This window comes from Monodelphis domestica, chromosome 6 (assembly GCF_027887165.1).
Source record: "Monodelphis domestica isolate mMonDom1 chromosome 6, mMonDom1.pri, whole genome shotgun sequence".
In the NCBI taxonomy this organism is placed as follows: domain Eukaryota; kingdom Metazoa; phylum Chordata; class Mammalia; order Didelphimorphia; family Didelphidae; genus Monodelphis; species Monodelphis domestica.
This window is the reverse complement of record NC_077232.1, coordinates 14,879,274-14,900,012: the sequence shown is the minus strand read 5'-3', so window position 1 is coordinate 14,900,012 and position 20,739 is coordinate 14,879,274. Positions and strand designations below refer to the sequence as shown.

General features: G+C 35.9%; 1 protein-coding gene across 1 annotated transcript in view; it reads right to left on the bottom strand.

Annotated features, from left to right (window-relative positions):
* VN2R624 (vomeronasal 2 receptor 624) overlaps positions 1 to 11,051 on the bottom strand; it is a 30,830-nt gene extending 19,779 nt beyond the window's left edge. Inside the window, 3 exon segments of the mRNA NM_001099575.1 lie at positions 3,816 to 4,619; positions 6,864 to 7,155; positions 10,807 to 11,051. Of these exon segments, the coding sequence (NP_001093045.1) occupies positions 3,816 to 4,619; positions 6,864 to 7,155; positions 10,807 to 11,051 (1,341 nt within the window).
* Between the last annotated feature and the right edge of the window lie 9,688 nt (positions 11,052 to 20,739).

Here is a 20,739-nt window from a genome sequence, read left to right as displayed (position 1 = left end):
AAACTCCAAATCTCTTTGGAGCTGCTGTGTTTTTTTTTTGTTTGTTTGTTTGTTTTTCTACTTTTTGCTGGTTGCTTGTTCTCTCTACTGTCCTGGCCTGGCTGGAGGTCTCTTGGTGAAGAAGAGATAAACCACTTCTCTAGCCCAACTGAATGAGTCCTTCATTCCTCGTTTCTCTTTCTTTCTCTGTTCCTCACTGTTGACTCTGGCATTGCTGATACTGCTTCCTCCAGCCCCTGACCCCAATCGCTTATCTGGCCCCAAGTCCCAGTCTCCCAGCAGCTCTGCTCCTAAAATCGGCCTTCCAATGAGACCCTGACCCTACTGATATTGCTGATTATTGCCACCAAGAAGCTAAGAGTCAGGGAAGATGGTAAAAAAAAAAACTGGGGTGTTCTGTCCTTAGGCAACAATTAGCATCCATGTGGCAGAGGAAGGTTGGAGGGTGGGGGGTGAGGAGAAAAAAGATACTCTTCCAAACAAGAAGTTGATTATAAGCATGGCATATTCTATGAAAGAGCAGTGCATTGTCTATTTCATACAGCTTCTACCATTCATGAGTACAGTGATCCTTTTACTTATCTTACCTGAGACTCAGGGGAGAAGTTTATCTCTCTGCAACTCTTTTTCCATTTGGGACTGCCCAGTTTGAGATTCCTAAAACCCATGTTCTCCCAGTACTGACAAAAGGAATCTCAAGGGATTTTTTTAAGGAACTTTATAGAGACTGGAGGTTAAATTTTTAAGGCCTTTTCAGACTCCATTGTTTTATAAAATCCTCTGCATTTTATTGTATTTTGCTGATTATTTTCTTTTAGATTTAATTTTGTTTTAAGTTCATATATTAATGTATTCAATACTCTTCTATTAAACTTAATCATTTTAATCTACTGAAACTTAACTATTACTGTTTCCTTTCCCCTAGGGCTACTGCACAAAATATTGTAAAAGCCCATAAATATTTCCCCATTTATCATTTATTAATTTTCACATCGATATTGGATGAACTCAATCTAGCTAACAAACTTTAGAGTATTTAAAAAGCTAAGAATTTAATAATGATTTTAAGCAGTCTTCAGATATAATTTTAATTAACTAGTTGTTTCTGAATGGATGAATTTTTTTATGTTTATATTTTAAAGAATGCTGAATTGAAGCTAGAGAAACAAAGAACTGTTCCTCAAAAAATGTTTATATGAATCAGGAAGCCAAAAAAAGAGCTCCTGAAAAACCTATTCAAGTTAATTTACTTCTACCAGAAAAAGCTAGATTTCTTGGTGATATTCTAAACCCAAATAAGTTTTACTTTGTTTAAAAACATATTTTCCAAGGCTGAAAGATTTGCAACATCTGTAAAAATTGTCACAAATATCGATCAGTTCATAGTTTGTTTTTGTTGTTTTTTTTTGTCATAGAGCAACTTATATGAAATATGATAATGGGTTTGTTTGCTATTATAATTAACTGGGCTATTGTGAATTTTGGGGATTTTGGCACTTCTTTGAATGTGCATTATCTACTATATTAATGTTTTATTCTGAAAATCACTTGTACTCACATAGTGGTTAAGTTAAAAAGGAAATAGATCTCATTTTCTGGGTGAGAAACCTTTGTACTCTACATTTCCTTAGTGGACACAGTGTGTATATATCTGTAAGCTATATATATTTGAATTTTAAAACACTTTTGTTATTGTTTTTTGCTTACAGGTACAACAAACTATTTGTTTTATTTTCCCTCCTTTTTCTGTTTGATGCACATGTCAACAGCATTTAGAAGATTTTTTAAACTTTTTTTTTATTTGCAGTAATATAAGTTTAAAATATATTTGCTGCAATATGAATGTATACCCAAAAGCCTTAGACTATTGAAACCTGCCATTTATTAAAAAATACTTATGGGACTTTGCTTAATGATTCTGTCTGGTTCCAGGAGAAGAAAAATACATAGAGTCATTGCACATTGCCAAATAATCACAAAGCTAAACAGCATAGTGTCAATCAAGCACAAGGTCAAAGAGACCAACCAATACCAATTGGATTGATGAAATTTTGAGGCAAGACAAGAGGACTTAAACTAGTTTGGGGTGTGAGGTTGAGGCTGTTTTGAAATATATCAGAGGCAATTCTTCCTTGTCCTACATTCTACCAAGTACCTCAAATTTAACTCCTACTTGGCTCCTATAATCTAGTCCCTATTCTGTCTTTCATAGTGTGGCAAATTCCTGTAGTCTTGGCTGCAAATGGGTAAGTAAAATAGTACTGCATTTTGTCCCTCAGACATATGGGATAGACTTTACTTTAATTGAACCGTAATATAAGGGTTCCTTATGAATTTATTCTTCTTTACTCAAAATTTTGTGCACATAAAATTTTGGTATTTTGATTCTGTTTTTGAATTTTTTCTTTCTCCCAAAAAGTTTACTTGTTCTTCCATTCATTTTTCTTTTATGTTTCTGTTTTTTTTCTTTTGATAATTGATTCATATACCTCAAAACTCAGCCATGCATCCCTAAGTGATCCCTGTGTTTTTCAACATCCTCTTCAGGGGGTAATGTATTATTTTAAATTGCAAAGTTTAAATTTTTTTTGAGAATAATTTTAGGTTAAGAAACATTCTACATCTCTAAATCAGAAAGTGAAGTATTTGGAGAAGGCACCATGAAGATGCCTGCACAGACCACACAATTCAGCAGAAGATCCAGAGGGAACATTGGGTTGTGGCTATTTGAACTGTGTGTGGTTGAATGCATTTATTTTGACTGTATACTCTTATGCAAAAGGGGACTGCTCCCTAACTATATTTTTGTAAATGTGCTTAGCAGTCATTGATTTTGTTCTCTTTTCCTTTTCCCCTAAATTATTGTAATTTCAATGTTGGTTATGTTATAAGATCTATTGGAGAAATTAGTCTTCCTCAGCTCTCAGTGGGCAATATATAATTGAAAATCTGTTACCCTAAAAAAGAATTACATTTCCCAGGAGCCCACTGACTTCTTGTCATTATGTCCTTCCTAAAGATAGTGGATATTAGGTGGGGATGTGGAAAGTCTGAGCATATTACTTCCTGTTCTAAGCTTGGTCATGGTTTAGAGGGTGTATGACCTGGTTGATCAGCCATAGACACATGTTCTTTATTTTGTATCTTCCTTATTCTTTGATTTCTAATGATCATTAATAAATCTATTAAAATATAGTACTTCTATTATTAGAAATTATAATCTAATTTTTATAGTATTATTGTGATCTAGCACAGAATAAATATCCTAAATTTGAGTTGAGTTAATGGAACTCTCCTACCACATAGAGTTATATGCTGAAAAATGTGTATAAAGAAGAACATCAATATTTTTCCCAAGATCATTATATTAGAATTGGAGTAAATGGTAACTATCTAAGAGAATACCATTGTTTTTACACAGAACGTCATATAATCAATTAAAATAGACAAAAATAGGGAGTAAGTGGTCATATTGAAGTCTCACATTATTGCAATATCATACAAAGATAGATGTTTCAACATAGAATAATGTATTTTCTTATTTTAGTATATGGTTTGGGTTTGGGGTTTTATAAGGTTATTCACTACCAAATATGAATACTATGGAAATATGTTTTGAGTAATAATACACATATGACCAAGATTGAATTGTTTCTCAACTCCAGGAATGGGGAGGGAAAATGAGATGGAGAGAGCATGAATAATATAATTTTGGAAAAGAAATGAAAATTTGTTATTAAAATAAAATAATGATAAAACAAAACCAAGTATTTTGAGTAGCCTGTGCAAATTCTAGGTTGCAAGAGGATGGTTACCTTCCAAGAAAGAAACGGGTATGCTAGAAGTTCTGATAAATCTTTTATCTCAGTCTGAAGCATTTGGTGGAGAGAATGAGCCAATAAATAAACTGCATTGTAGATATTGGAACTCAGTTCCATTATGGTCTTGTCAAAATAAATAGTAGGTACATCTTCAAAGTACAAATTTTCATTGCATTGCCGAAAAGTTATATTTAAATTCTTTATTTCTGAAAGTAAACAATGAAAGACTATCTGCCAGTAAGATTTAAGGAAAATGTCCTCAGGGTTGGCTTGGGGATGCACACTTTTTAGGAAATCTGTGAAACCAGGAATCTCCCTCTTGAATTGAGAAAATATTAATATACCATGAAAATTGCTCATCATTTCACCTGTAGAATCTGCAGAAAAATCCCAGGAAGCACTGGTGACCAACATCTTTCCATAAAATGGAAAGGCAAACAATAATTCAGAAAAAAATTTAAGGGAGTCTGTATTTCCATAGATGAAAATCACATTGGATGAGGACCCAAGGATCCTAGACAAGAATTTAAAAGGATCACCTTCATATTTAAGTTTATCAGAAACTCGTTCTATAAAAGCCAGACAGATACCATTCCAGGCCATCTCCTCTTTTAGATGCTTGGAGAATTGTTCCCCTGTCAGGTCATCTGAAATAACAAGTCCCATCCATGTCCAACCAAAATGTAGCATCAGTTGAACTACCGCCAGGTGCAGAGTGGATTCCCTGCTGCCCAGCTGATAGATGTATGGATACAGGACCTCATCAGACAGGAGAAGATCAAAGGAGCCATAGCTGATCTACATGAATATAAAGAAGAAATAACTGGAGTGCTGATATAGAAGCAATATCTGAGTTCTTTAAATTTCATCTCAAGCAAATATCAAAGCCTTATATATTGAAAATATTGATAAATTCTCTTTAATATAATTGGATAGATCTTGGCTACAATAGATTTAATAGAAGGCAATTCTGCAGGTGGATTCAGGATTCAGATCACAACATGACAGAATTAAGAAGTGACATATTTTGAAAGGAACTCCTAATCTATCCTAATATAAACTATCCTTTTACTAATATCTCCTCAAACAATTATCTCTGTTTGAAGCTTTGTAGTGAGGTAATATCATCTTCCACTAACAACAGTATTCTACTTTTAGACAACTCTTCCTATTAGTCCCTTTTTTCTTACATTCATCATTTTCAAAATCAGCTTCTTTGGAACATCTGCTCATTGCTCCAAATTCTTTTATTGTGGTGCAAACAGAACAGACTCTTAAGTCTCTTGAGTGAACTCATGAGTTTAATATTGAAGCATAGATATATGTCCTCTTAATTGATCTCATCACTTTTTAACCTTATACAACAACCATGCTTTATCCAGCCTTTCTGTGCCAAGAATTTTATTCATGTCTGAGTAAGAAGGAGCAATTGAAGGATGAAGATTTTTAATCAGGGGACCACAAAATTTCCAAATCAAATGTATATAAGAATAATAGGACTCAGACTTAATAGGAGTTGCTAGTCCCCCCTTCAAACCCAATACCTCATTGGTATCTATCAACACTCTCCTGTAGCTCCTAGGAGCTCTAGCAAGCAAAGTGACCACATACTAGTAAAACTTTATTGGCAGACAATCTAAACCAGGTGTAGGATAAGTGTCCAGCCCCATCCACAGACTCGGTTAGGAATGAAATGCTACTGCATGAAAATGGGATGATGAGAACAATTTGTTCCAAAGGCCATCAAGTCAGCTAATTCAGTAGCTATTGAGCAAAAGTAGTACAAAAGTAATTTATGAGAGTAACATAATTACTGCCTGCTTTTCTGACCCAACAGAATAATAAAAATTACACAAAATAATGAGGATACATTCATTTTTTCTTATAACTCTATTTTCCTTATTAGCAACTTTTGCATCATGAATATCACATGACACTGTATACTCAATGTGGTTTGAATGGAATTGTACTGATTCCTAGTTGGGAAATTAGTCATTTATTTGAGTGACCCGAACTTCAAAGGAATGTTGATATTCACAATTGCTACTCATAGGAACTTGCTAAAAAAAGGGGGATGATGGATCATCATCACCATGATCTTTGAAGAATGAAAACTGTGAAACTACCAAGGGGCCATGTAAAGAAACAATGACATTATAAGTAAGTTGTGTCAGAGAAATACCAGGGAATTTATGGAAATATGTAATTCCTTACTTTCCTAGTGCAAATACCCATCTTACTTGCCTATGAAGGGGTGCATTTGGGCAAGCAAGTAAATGGAGACCAGCCTTTGCACTTAACCAGCTCTTGATTCTGCTTCATTGTCATGATAATGACTCCATATCCAGAACACCCAGGGGTTTTTTCTTCTTCATCATAATATTCTCTGAGGATCCAGTTAGAAAATGCATATCAGGCATTGAATATTTATTCCCCAGAAATATGTTCCCTTGAACAGATAAACAATCTGTGTCTAAAGAATACATCACATATTTAACAAATCAGGCCCAGATTAAATAAAGGAACAAATTCTCAGCTGAAATTTCAAGATCACTCTGAACACAGAATTAGATGCTAATTATTAGAACAGAGCACTGAAGGGATGGACAGATGCTTCATATAGGTAGCATAAATGTACAAATTAATTTCACAATGTATATAAGCATAGTCCTTACCCTGGCAAATTTCTGTTCTGAGACTGGAAAAAAATAACCTCTCCAAATTCCTCAGAATGTTTCCCTAATATTCCAAGGTGAACTGAGAGGATACGACTATTGCTGGGGAAAATGTTTACTCATTCAAAATTATCACTCAAAATGAATAATTCAATATAGCATCACCTCAATTAAAGAACAGAGTGAGTTACTTCAAGGACGAGACAATTTTCTCCTTTTTCTATTTCTTATTTCAAATCTGTGCCTAGGGCTTCTTGATGAATGTGAATTGGCTCCCTGATGCCAGTACAGATTATATAAAGAATTGTGTATTATTAAATCATAGAGTGTATGGGGTGAAAATGGGCAATAGTATTGCCTCACTTACCTGTGGGACTTTATAGATTCCTAACAAAGTGGCCATGGCCATGGACAGTGTAGATGACATCCCTCCAATGACAACCATTGATTTGTGCTTCTTGTCACAGCTATAGTTAGGGATCGTTGGCCCCTTCCCTGACAACCACATCAATGAGTTCTCCACAGCCAATCGACTTTCATGGAAGTTATTGAGCAGCTGGTATCCCAGAGATATGTTGGGCAGCAAATGGGGGTCCTTGTTGATCTCATCCACAGCAAATTGGACAGTGAGAAAATGTTGGTAATGTTTGAGCATGTAACTAATGTGACGAGGAAAAAGTAAGAATTAGGCACAGCTTGGCAGGCACAGGAATGGCAAAGTATCACTATGGATAAAATATGGGTCATTAGCTGAGTGTTTCAAAGACTATATAGAAACTATGACTGATACTTAAAGGGCTATAATTGAGTGAAGGAAAAAAATGTAAGTGGAAAATTTACACACTGGATGAAATTAGGAGTGTGCAAGTGAGTGTATACACCTCTTCATGTGACACTGGAATCAATGAATAACGGAGAGACAACTGTGAGAATAGTGTATTTGGGATGGAGTGGGAGGATATGGACATAATGCTCAAGGCTTTTGTTTTCAGTATATTCAGTCTATTCAGGCAATGATAACAGTTGACTTTTAGGAGAAATGTGAGATATTGGAAGTTTGTCAAGTCTAGCATGAGAGTTAGAATAGCTTTTGTGGAAAAAAGAAAAATAAATCACCCACAGCAGTATCCAGCAGTACATTTCTAATGTCGCAGTGAAATCGATCTGCAACTGTTTCTGATATTCTCTATTTTTTTAACACAAGCTGAGCAGGAGGGGAAGCAATAATTGCTACAAATAATCTGGGGTAGGTGTTTGACAATACTTAAATAAGTGATTGTTGCAGTTTGAGAAGTCATGCTATCAGAAATTCCACAGTGGAAAAGAGTAGCCACTTGTCCCTTCTGATATTTTCCACCATGGTTTATTTACATATTTATTTGTAAATTAAATTTTCTGTGCCAAACACCATTATTGGAGCTAGAAATTTAAATATAAAATTTAAATTCTAATTTGTATTTATCTATACATTCAATTCATAGGAAATAAATTGTATATATACATGTACATTTATATATACATGCAATAAATGTACAAAGTATATATACAAAACAGTTTACCAAGAATTTTAGTAATTTAGTAAAAATAATTTGAAAATTCAAAGTAAAACCATTATTGTAAGTAGTAGTCATGATCAGCTTTAAAGGAAAAAAAAAAGTATTTTGGTGGACAGAATAGACATGAGAGCATCTTTGAGACATAGGTAACAGCCTGTGTTAAAATACCATGAATGAACTGTGATTTCATGGGTGAAAGAAAGCAACAAAATCCATTTAGACTCAATGGCAATATCTTGAAATGGATTGTTGTATAATAAACCTTCAAAGGAAAAGTAGTTTTGAATCAGAGGCTGAAAAGCTCTGAAACTGCAATAAATAAGTTCTAATTTGGTACTGTTGGCCATAATTGGCCATTGATGCTCCTTTGTACCTGGAGCCAAGGAATAATATTGGCACAAAACTTAGGTCATCAAACATTATTCCAGTAGCTTTGTGAAGACCCAAACATTCCTACCAAAAACTAATCTTTCCAAGATACATCAGGTCTTCTGCTTTCTTTTAAGGTTCAAGACACCACTGTATGTAAAAGGAATGCCTTCAATACTTACATCACTTTAACCATTAGAAGGTCATTCTTTCTAAAAACCCTAAATTTCTTTGTTGGCAAATTTAAAGCAGCTCTCATATTTATTGACTTGATTCAAGAAAATTTAAAAAATGAAGTGAGTTGTCCAAATCACCCATCATTGGTACATGATAACAGTTGCACATTTCCCCTAGATTTCCACATCCTCTTCAACCTTCTGTTGAATTTTGTATGATGCTGAATATAACATAATCCACTAATAGTGGTCGGAGTAGAATTTCATACTAAGAGACCCTCACATTCTTTGTACTATAAGAAAATTCTTCTCTTCCAATTGTTTCATTTTTACTAAATTTATCCAATACATTTTCTCATTGTTACCACTTCAGTTATTTTATTTTGGTGTTGTTGATTTTAAAGGCATAGTAAAGACTGCATATAACACAGCCAAGTATCTCCTTACTTGATTCCTTTGCCATCACCCTTCTTCCAAGACTGTTTTTTGACCTAAGTTTACATTCATTCTTTTATTAAAATTTTCTAGCTCTGTTTCTTTGGAAAATAGGATGGATTGCACTCTTGTAATTCACCAAGCCCTTAGAAAAGGTGGAACATAAATTATTGCATTTGGGGGATATATTGATTGAAAAAACTGGGCCCTCCCCATTATATTCAGAATTGTCAGTAACTACCATTAAAGATGTTTAAAAAGAGAATCTTGACAGTTATTAGTTGGGAAAAATACTTTAGTCATAACAAAACCTAATGAGATTGCTAAAATACTTTCTCTATCCTCAGACATGTATGTTCATAATAAAGACAAGATGAAGAAATTCTGGCAAAAAAGAAGACAATTATCAACTCATAGAAGGATTGAAAGGAGTACAACTTTGAAGGAAGACTATGAGGAGCTGTAATAAATTTTCATATGTAAAGGAAAAGAATTATATTAGAGTAAGGGAAATAGTCATGAGTGATTTTCCATGCCCATGGCTTAGCAAAACTCCCCCTGCTGACTAGATAATACATGTGAGAGGAATAAGAAATATCATGCATTTCACACATTTCAGGTTGGATATATCCTAGAAAAGAACACAATGCCATTTTCTTGGAGGACATTGTGCTAACAATTTATTGGTGATTCTAAAATCAGATTAAATCACTATCTTCTCTCCTAAAACTAAAGAAAAAATAAGAAGGTTGAAAAAGAGTCAGAAAGAAAAATATAGAAATCAGAGTAAAAAGATTGGGGTTAAGAAAAAGAAATGAGGGGATTTTATATACATAATCTTTAAAGTTATCAAAAGAGCAGTCTTATTCAAAAGGGGAATTATTGACACACACAATAATCTCAAATATAGCTAACTTTGCCATGTTCTTAATTGACAAATTATTCAGGCATCTAAATACATGGCCCTTGTGGATATTTAAAACTTAACATTGTTGGGTATTTTATTCATATTTTACTATTATATTATAATTGCAAAACCCCAATAAGAAATTACTTTCAACAAATTGTCCTAAACCCCATAAAAGCTTGTAGGGAAAGATAAGTATTTTGTATATTTCTATTGCTAAATCTCTTTCAGACAGGTAAGACATGAACCTTTTGTTTGGATCAAACTTTAGAGTGATTGTAGATTTCTGAATTAATTCTCTTTCTTGTTGACTTAGTAAGTCAATTATAGACCCTTTTTCCAATTTGTTACATCAGATTCAGAGACTTCCCCTGGCAAACTTATCCAATCAGAGGATAAGAAATTGATTCCAAAAACTTCCTCACCAATATGTGTCTGATAAGAAGTCTGTCTCTCCGTATTTGAGACTCGTAGCCTTTTCTCAAATAAGGATATTCTTGGGGAACCTAATTGTGCCACTTGAATCCCAATATTCAGTGTTTTCCTTCCCTGATATGTCTCCTGAATCATTTCCCTTCATGAGTATCTTCCATTCATGGTGACAAATTCCTCATTATCTGTGTTGCCACATAGTATGTATATATACTTTCAGTCTGCCTGTTTGCTCCAAAATATACATTGGAAAAGCCTATGATTTTAACTTCTTCCTGACTACCATTTTCCTCCTAACATTCAAAGCCAAATCTTTTCCTTACCCAAAGCTGTGAGGCCAGGTGAAACACAATTCTGCCCACAAGACCAGTCAGTCAGGAATGTGAATGATGACATTTCAACAATGAGAAAAATAACACAGAAATAACAACTTACTATGATTCTACAGCTTTCCATAGTGGAGGGTATTTGAAAGACTTCTTGTCAGTCTGTAATTCAGCATTCTCATATAAGGACAGGAAGGCCCCTATAACGATGTCTCCTTCCTTTGTATACATAGAGCTGAAATCTCTTCTTAAGTGACAAGGAGGCTCCCCAATCTGATATTTAGAAAAAGAAAACTGAAAAATCAGGATCACAAACAATCTAGAGAAAAATAGCCCCAGTTTCCTCAAATTCATTGCCAAACTTCAAAATCTATGAAGTATTAAAGAAAAGAGAAATCTAATAGGATTGGGCATTTTTTTCATGAATCTACAGACACATTCTCTGTTTCTAAAGATTGTGATTTTATAATAATATTTTAAACGGTTCTATTTTGAACAGATCCTCATACTTGGGAAAGCCTAATAGGAGACATGTCACAGGCCTCTGTTTAGGTTAAAGGGAAAAGATTGCTGAATAGGGTATATTTATGAGACATTTTTACCTTCTGAATGTTATTCACCGTGTTCCCTATGGATAGGGAGTGAAAATGGCCTCATCTTTATGCCTCTGGAGTGATAGTCAAAAAACATGTTGACCAGAGTCTGAAAGTGAGAGCATCTGGGGACCTTCCTGGCCGGCAACTCTTCACCTGCATCCTCCTTCCTTCCAGAGTTAAAAACTCAAGTGATGAAATAAGTTTGGCCACCTGCTTCCTTGCTTCAATCTCTGCTGTATTAGCATCTTCCCTGGGGTTTGAGAGGTCCAGAGTGCTGTTGGCTGAAGGACTTCTGGAGTGATACTTCCCCTCTCACCAAACTAATTCACTGCAATGACACGATATTTCCAGATATTACATCAGGCAGATTCCAGCTTTATATGAAGAGGCAGAAAGTCTCAGTGATAGTTTCCATGACAAGGCCCAACAGTTCCTAGATGGTGCTGAAGCTAGCTGTGATAACACACACTAAGTGAATCCTGAATGAACATATACATAACAATAAAAAGAATTTCAATGTTTGATGATACCCTTACCATGAATTTTTCTTCCAGAGATTTTGATCACAACCCAGATATACCTGTCCGTTCTGGAAGACTCTTTCTTAATCTTCCCATCAGTTTCCCTTTGTGGGACCACCACTAATTCTACATGTATACCTAATTTCTCAATATAGCCAAATGTCACCAAAGAATATACTATCACTTCATCTATTTGCTATATATATCATGTGATCCAGTTTACTTATGTTTTTCACCTGCAAATAATTAATAATGATGTCTACACTAGTTTCCTTTATATGGCCTTTATTATAACAAATCCCACTTTGATAATACCTATTAAAATTATTTATTTTTAAAATATTACTCTTTTCATTAAAGAATTATAGTTTTCTATGTAATGTTATATCAATTCATTGCTGTGACCCCTCCTGAATTAACTACTTAAGGATAATTTCATTCTCAGCCCATGATTACCTACAGCTACACTGGACCATCGCCAACCATTTTATTCACTGTGTCTAGAACAGTGCTTTACATGTAAAAGGTGATGAATAAATGCTGGCTGGCTTCTTGCTATCAAATTCACATTTGGGAGAAGACAAAAAACCATTACTGTAGTCTGTAGTAGAGGATGGCTAAATAAAACACTTGAGTTCAGATATGGAAATATGTACAAAATTTGGTCTTCTACAAGATTTTTAGAGAATGTGGGCTACCTTCTCTTCCATTTTAAGGAAAAGCTGAGAGGCTGTGAAAGGAAATTCAAATTTCTCTTTGATCTCTTTGAGTTCACAGTTATGGAAAGGAATCCTTTATTTTCTTTGTCTAGTTGGAGTTAAACCTTTGGTTAACAATAACTTAAGTACCCCTACTTAGTACCTTTGAAGATTGTGAGGACAGGATTAACTCTCTTCTTTCTATCTTTTGATTAAATCCAAATAAGCTTGATTTAGATGAGAAGCCAGTAAGATACTGGAGAGCTCTACCTTTTTTCCTAACTCAAATGGTCAGAAACTTTTGAGTTCATACATAACAGTTTACACACTCAGAAATGTGTGAATCTTAGGAGGAGAGTTAACACCTATAGAGGTCTTAAGTCAATCCCTAGGACATTGCCTCTGAGCAGTGCTAGACAATTTGGAAACTGTGATTGGTCCCTGTGAAGAGGAGACAGGACACCATCATAAAAGCCACAAAACACTTTGGCTGAAGCAGTCTGGTCAAGTTGAGTCTTAAGGAGATTGTCTCTTGGAGTTAGTCTTAGATGGAACTTCACTGGAGCCTGGAGCCTGCAATGTGTATTGAGGCTTCAACATAGATTCTGACTCCTGGATTGTTTCATTGGGTAATTTAAAAGAGCTGACTCCCTTCCTAGTTTCCTAAGAGACTAGCTTCTGTTTTGGAGGAAGCCTTTTAGTTAATCACTACCTTTTCTCCTGGCTGAGGACAAGTATTTTCTCTAATCTCTTTCACATTTCTCTACTTTGTTGTTTCCCTTCTAATTTGGTAAATATCTCTGACTTAAATATAGTAATTATACGAACCACATTTTTTAAAATATAATTTACATCCAGCCCCTAAATTTAACTATTACAAAGTGGATCCAAGATGATGGAGGAGAGGCAAAAAGGCTAAGACCTCTCTGACTTTACTCTCCAAATAACATTGAAAGAGGGATTAAAAAGATTTCTGGTGGAGTAAAACCAACACAGAAACAGATTTAAACAACTATTTGTAGAAAACATACGGGGAGAAAGACAGAGAGGGTGAGTTACACTGAGTTGAGAAGGGTGTATTCCACAAAATGTTCGTTCCAAGGAGCAGAAGCAAAGGGGGCGGGGGGTTAGTGGAAGGGAATATTAAGTGAGGGAAGTCGTACCTTTCAACATGAAACCCATAAACCCCAAACTTGTGACCTAGTGGGATCTGATGAAACCTAGGTTTCAGGACTAGCTTGTAGGTTGGAGACCCCAAAGTTTGTCCTTGTGCCCTGTTCCCATGAAAATGCACCCTGAAAGGAATCCCAGGTTAGCATGTTCAGACTGAGTGGGACCCTCAGATGAATGACAATTGGAATTATATAGGACTAAGCATATGCTAAGGACACACTTTGTCTTAGGTAGTCTACCCATTGTATCAGAACTTTTCCCAAGAAGATCCACACCTGTGCAGGAACCATCCTTTAGTATCCATGGTAAGCAGCCCCTTCTCTTACACCCTACCTCTAGCTAGGATTCCTTTCCCAAGCTTGATTGTATCCTGTCAGTGTAGGTTGAACACTCTGAGTTCCTTTGTAGCTATTGAAATGTCCATCATCTCTCCCTGCCCCTGGATTTCCCCCAATTGCTATATAGGTTCCCCAAATTCTTTTGTTCCTTGGAGTATATTGTGGTGACACTCCCAGAGATAATATCCCCAGAGTCCAGGATTTATACCAGGGGTCCCCAAACTATGGCCTGTGGGCCTCATGAGGCCCCCTGAGGCCATTTATCCAGCCCCCACCACACCTCTGGAAGGGGCACCTCTTTCATTGGTGGTCAGTGAGAGGAACATTCTATGGGGAGGTGCCACAAAGCATGGCATTGCTCATGTACAATACTACTTCTGGTGGCATAGTCCTTTGCTTGGCTCTTTGTTCTGAGAGTAACTGAAGGAGAAGGAGGCACTGCACAAAAGATTATGTGGCTGCACAATGGAAGACATCAGCATGGTGAGTGGCAATCTGGGGGAGGGGATTCCACCCTGTGTATACTGCTGCCTGGTGTAGTGATGGTGGTGATGGGCCTGTGCAAGGTGTGACAGGCCCATCACAGCCTGCGCTGCAGCCTCTGCTGTCCCAGACAGCACTATACAGATTTGTTCAAAGTTTTTTGTTTTTGTTTTTTTTTTTAATAGTCAGGTCCTCCAACTGTCTGAGGGACAGTGAACTGGTCCACTGTGTAAAAAGTTTGGGGTCCCCTGGCTTATTTCCTGTAAAAGTTGTGGCACCAGACTAAGTAGAGAATTAAAGACTGGACTTTCCATCCTATTCATATGCCACAATTGGTTTCAGCAATCTCCAAGAGATAGACTGATATTTTGTTTCTACCTCATTGTGATACCAAAGAACAAAAACTTATTTTACTATAGTATAAATCCCGAGAAATAAAATTGGATATCAGTGAAAACAAATGAAGAAAAAAAAATGTGGACAAACATTACAGTACTTCTCTATTGCAAAGACATAGTTGGAATCCACAATCATTTCTGTTCTATAGAGACAAACAAAGGCCCAACAAAAGGAAAGGGCCTATGCCATGATTTCCCACTGTGTGACTGAGGAAGATGTTTCAGGGCCTCTACAAAAACAAATTTGTTCTATTTTCAGTCATAAGTTCATGAATAGGAGGATGATGACCTCATCAGGGATGATCAAATGGACTCTGTCCTTTCTGATATGCTGCTTTCTCTGATTAACTCTAACCAGCCATCTTTTGCCACTTAGCTCTTGTAATATGTTTCCTCTTCTTATGCTTCTAAACTATACTTCATGTGATTTCATTTGCCAATTCTGATTGTAATTCATCTGGGTGATTTTACTTCTTAATTACACTGATATTCAAACACTTTATAAATTATTTTTTCCCTAACGCGTAATTCTGGTGATCCTACCCTAGAAGAAATAAGGGCAATGACTTTCATTACATATTATGGAAAGATGAAACCATCTTCCCTTTCATCATCAATTCTTACTTCAGTTCTGCTCCAATATAAGTTTCTCTCTCCTTGAGTTCTTAGTTAACAGACAAACCAAACTCTTTTATCTTTCCTGAATCATAGTCCTCTCTTTTCCTTATTCTTATATTGGCTTCCCTTTGGGATTTACCAGTTACTCTTCAAGACCAAATTCAAACAATATATTTTATTATGCCCTGCCTAATCCCAGCTCCCATCAGATACCTCTTCCTTCTCTGACAGTCTTTATTTCAAGAGGCAATGTGATGTTAGAGAGAGATGGTTGGACAGGTATCCTGGATTATTGGATTCAAATTGCTATTCTGCTGTTTAATCATTATGTGGTCATGAATGAAAAAGTCATTTTACCTCAGAAATTCAGCTTCCAAATCTGTAAAATGAATCTAAAAATAATTTTATTGCATTCTGGTAGTAGTATGAGTGAGGTATTCCATATTATAAAGAAACCCCCCCCAAAAAATTTACTTATCATATTCTTGAACTTTTATGTATTAGGCAATAAATAGTTATTAAGCACCTACTGTGTGCCTGGGATTGTACTATGTAATCGGGATACAAAAGCAGGTCGAAAATGGTTTTTTATTCTCAAGGAGATCGCAATGTAATGGGGAAGACAACAAGAAAAGAAGTATGTACAAGGGAGCTATACATACACTCACAGATATATACATATATATATATATATATATATATATAGGCACACATATATGATATGTGGAAAATAGTTTACATGAATAAAATCATTTAGATAACTCCCATACTCATGACAAACTCTAAGAGTTCAGGGGTCATCTTTGTGTCATCTTTGTATCTGGATTCAAAACATCTTTGAATTATTTCCTGGGACTGAAAGAAATGAGCGGTCCCCTTTTCAAGTACTCCTTGGTCTATACTATCTAACACAGGCATTTCCCATGTATTCTCCTTTACTGTAGATTGTATTTCACATTCTATGATACTGTTTTATTTTTTTGTTTGTTTTGGTCTTACCATTTTGCTAACTATGAACTCTACTACAGGAAGGCAATGAGAACAACTTCAGATTCATCTCTTAGCAGTCCAGGTTATTATCCAAGTGATCTTGAAGGTAAACATGTTGAGGGGTAAGTAATGTAATTTAAAAACATACACACATGCATGGATATATATAAATATATGTAGATATTCAGAAATATCCAAATCTCTATATATGAATATAGCCACATAAATGTATACACATACAAATATATATTTATTTAAGTATGAATTACTGACACATTTCACCCTGAAGCTATATGTATATGAAAATATGCATACAGCTGAGGAAGTCTCCAGGTGTAACGACTTTTCGTGCCACTGGACCCAGGCTTCCAACGCCGAGAGAGTGGGACTGTCTCCGTGCATCGACTTTTCCACTTAAATCTTCATGCACAAGTGTCTGTGTGCACAAAAATGCACAAAGACAATCGTCATCCTCGGTTACCGAGAGACTACTATATACATACATATATATGTCTGTATGAATGAATGAATGAATGCATGAATAAGTGAATGAAAAACTAACTTAGAGTAGAGTCAGAATGGCTGCTTAGACGAAGTGAAAGTCCACACCTCTCTGAAAACCCCGTCTGCTGGGAGCCATCAGACCACAACGACTTGACAGAGTCATGTGTGGTAGCTGGGGAGACCACAGAGTGCTCCTTGGCGAGATGTGACTGCCCACTTTATTCCCCTTGCATGATACCTTTCATTAAGCCCCTTACCTATGAATTGACATGATTATTATTCCCCCTAGTCTCAAAAGGAATAATGCAAGAGTGAAACATCTGTACCCTAATTCTCCTAAACATCACCAAAAGATCAGACCTCAAACCTAATCCCAAAAAGACTACCGTAGGGTAACTTTTACTTAGATATGTAATTCCCAGTGAAACCACAGTTACGGGCCAAGCCAAAATCTTTCCCACATACAGAAGCCTATTCTTATGAAGTAAGCACACAAATCAATCATAGAGGCCCAGGCAATAAGTACAAATACATAAGGCTTCAGTATGCCTCAGTGACTCGATTACACAAATCAGCAACTCCCTAGAAGTCACCAGTCTAAATTTGAATTGTGTTCCCAGACCCCTCAGCCTCCATGATATGATTGTTGAATTGTCTTCTAGGAGCTGCTGATTAATTATTCCATTTTATTAAAAGAACTACATAATTTTCCTTGTTTGTAAGCTCAAAACTTCTCACAGGGTAATGATAAAATCAAGCCACCTGTGACAGAAATCATTTATCTTGTGTGCAACCTTTATTCTGTCTGTAATCACAATACAAGAATATAGAATGTTCATCAAGTGATTTGTTAAAAGTTGATGTATCACTTTTCCAATTATCTCTCTTTGATTTTGTGTATATGCGTGCCAAGAGAATGGGTATAAAAATAAAGATCAGACACCAAGAAAGTGGAGCAGCTCGGAGATGCAAAGCAGTCTATTGGCCGTAATGATTAAGCTGTCTTCCGTTTGTTATTTATTTTATGTTATTTATTTTGACTGATTGTTCACCATCTGCCAGGAACCCTGGAGACAGGGCTAGACCCTGACTGCGGCACCCGTCCACACCAAAAAAAAAAAAAATCCAAAACAACAAAAAACCCAAAATGCTTTGAGGGGATAGAAAAACCAAATCTAAAAACAAGACAGAGCTGGGGGACCTCCTGTTGGAATCAACTTAAAAGGTACGCTAAAAAATCCTGAATTCTTGAACTCTAAGGTTAAAGGAAAAGGAAGAACAAAAGGCCCAGGACCCCTCCCCCACCTACATTGCTGATTCTCTAGCTATGGTTGGAATCTATGGGCAAGAAGGGCTCTAGTCTAGAGAGAGTGCTTTGATGACACAACATTGCCAAGATCAGGGCATTAAACACAGAGAGCTGGGAGGTGGGTGAAGGAGAAGCACAGAGAGTATAGCCTAGTAACAGCCTAAATTCTCCATCTTGCACCCCCCCTAACCCCCACTGTTTGAGGTTGTGGCCTCAAAGTATATCCAGCTCTGTTGAACAGAACATCCACCCTGGATTAATCCTATCAATAGGGCAAATAAGAAGCCTTCAGAGGGCAGGGAAGCTCAATCTCCAACACCCTGCCCCCACTGACTCCACTGAGAGCCTTGATGATTAAGATCTGATTCTCTGCAACCACTAGAGAATACTCTGATAACAGGGTGGGAAGTGCATCTCCCTTTAGCCTCCACACCTTTACCTACACCTTCAGCTTCTATTGCTAGGAGGGGAAGATCTGACCTCAGTGCTCATGAATACTCCATTAACCTAACCTAATCAATTAACAGTGCAGAGAAGAAGCCCCTTCAAGAAAGAAGAGCCCAAATCCACAGATCAAGCAAATAATCAGAAGAGCAGGATTGTAGCCAATGACAGAGGGAAAAGAAGGGGAAATATGAGTAGACAACAGAAAATGAAAAAAAAAGAATTTACAATTGACAGGTTCTATCCAGATAATGAACAAATAATGAAGGGAGCAGACGAGGACCAAGGAACATAAAAAAAAAAAAACACAGAATCTCTAGAAAATTAGACACGCAACAGAGGCTTAAGACATTGGGGAAAAGAACCAAAAAGGCAAAATAAATCATCTGGAAACAGAAGCACATGGACTAAAACAAGAAAATAGTGTCTTAATAGTCATAATTGACCAGCTTGAAAGTGAGGCAAAGAAGATGAAAGATGACCTACAAAGAAAAGCAGACCAGAATGAGAAGGATGACCAAAAAGCCAGGGAAGAAGTTCAGTCTTTTAAAAATTAGAATCTAACAACTAGAAGCAAATGACTTCACAATGTAGCAAGGGTCTATAAAAAAATCAAAAGAAAAAAATGAGGAAAATAGGAAACACCTCATTGATAAAACTACAGATATTGAGGATAGATGCAGGAAATAAAATTTAAGAATTATTAGACTGTCAGAAGATCATGACAAAAGAAAAAGCCAGGACATCATTCTATAAGAAATTATCCAAGAAAACTGCCCTGACATTCTCAAAAAAGAGAGAAAAGTGGAGATTGACAGAATCCACACATCACATCCTGCATCTAATTACCAAATGACAATGCCCAGGAATGTTTCAGTCAAATTCAAGAAATTCCAGACCAAGGGAAAAAAATATTACAAGGGGCTAAGAAGAGTCATTCAGATATCATGGAACCACAGTTAGGATAACATAGGATCTAGCTGTATCTACAATGAAGGACTGTAAGGCATGGAATATGATATCCTAGAAAGCAAGTGAACTGGGTCTACAACCAAGAATCAACTACCCAGCAACACTGAATATATTATTGCAGGGGAAATTATGATCATTTAATAAAATAAAAGACTTTCAAGCTTTCATAAAGAAAAGACCAGACGTGAATAGAAAATTTTATGCTCAAACACAGAACTCAAGAAAATCACCAAAAGATAATTAAGAATGGGATAAAACACAACTTTTTTAAAGGGACCCAAAAAGTTAAAATGATTTGTATTCATATAAGAAAAGATGATACTGGTAACTCTTAAAATTGTTATTATCACCAGTGTAGCTAAAATAGGTATACTTAGAGGTAATAGTGATAAACTGTATAGGTTAAAATGTGTGTGTATATATATATATATATATATATATATATATATATATATATATATATATATGTGTGTGTGTGTGTATATACATATATGTATATACACACACACACATATATATGTGTGTGTGTACATATATAAAAACAGAGTTTTAAAAAGAGGATAATACTAAGAGAAATGGGAAAAGTGACAAAATGGAGTAAATTTAGGTTTCATAAAGAAGTGCATGTTGGGAGAGGGGGTTGGAAGACCAATACAATAAAAGGTTGAAAGTGGTTGGAGACAGGTAATACCTAATTCTTTTGCCCATTGAAATTGACTTAAAGGGGTAATAAAAATCAGATCCATTGGGGCAGAGAATTGATTAATTCCCTATAGAGAAGTAGAAGGGTAACAAACTGTCTATTGGGGAGGGAAGCAACACAAGGGAGGGAGAGTGGAGAGGAGTATTTTCAAAGAACCATAAAGAAAAATAAGAGGGTAATAAGAAAGGAAGGGGGGGAAAGGGAAATAAAATAAGAGTGGACATTAGAGGGACTGATTTAAAATCACAACACTTGTATAGAATAAAATAGTGAAAGAAGAAAAGGCAGGACTAAG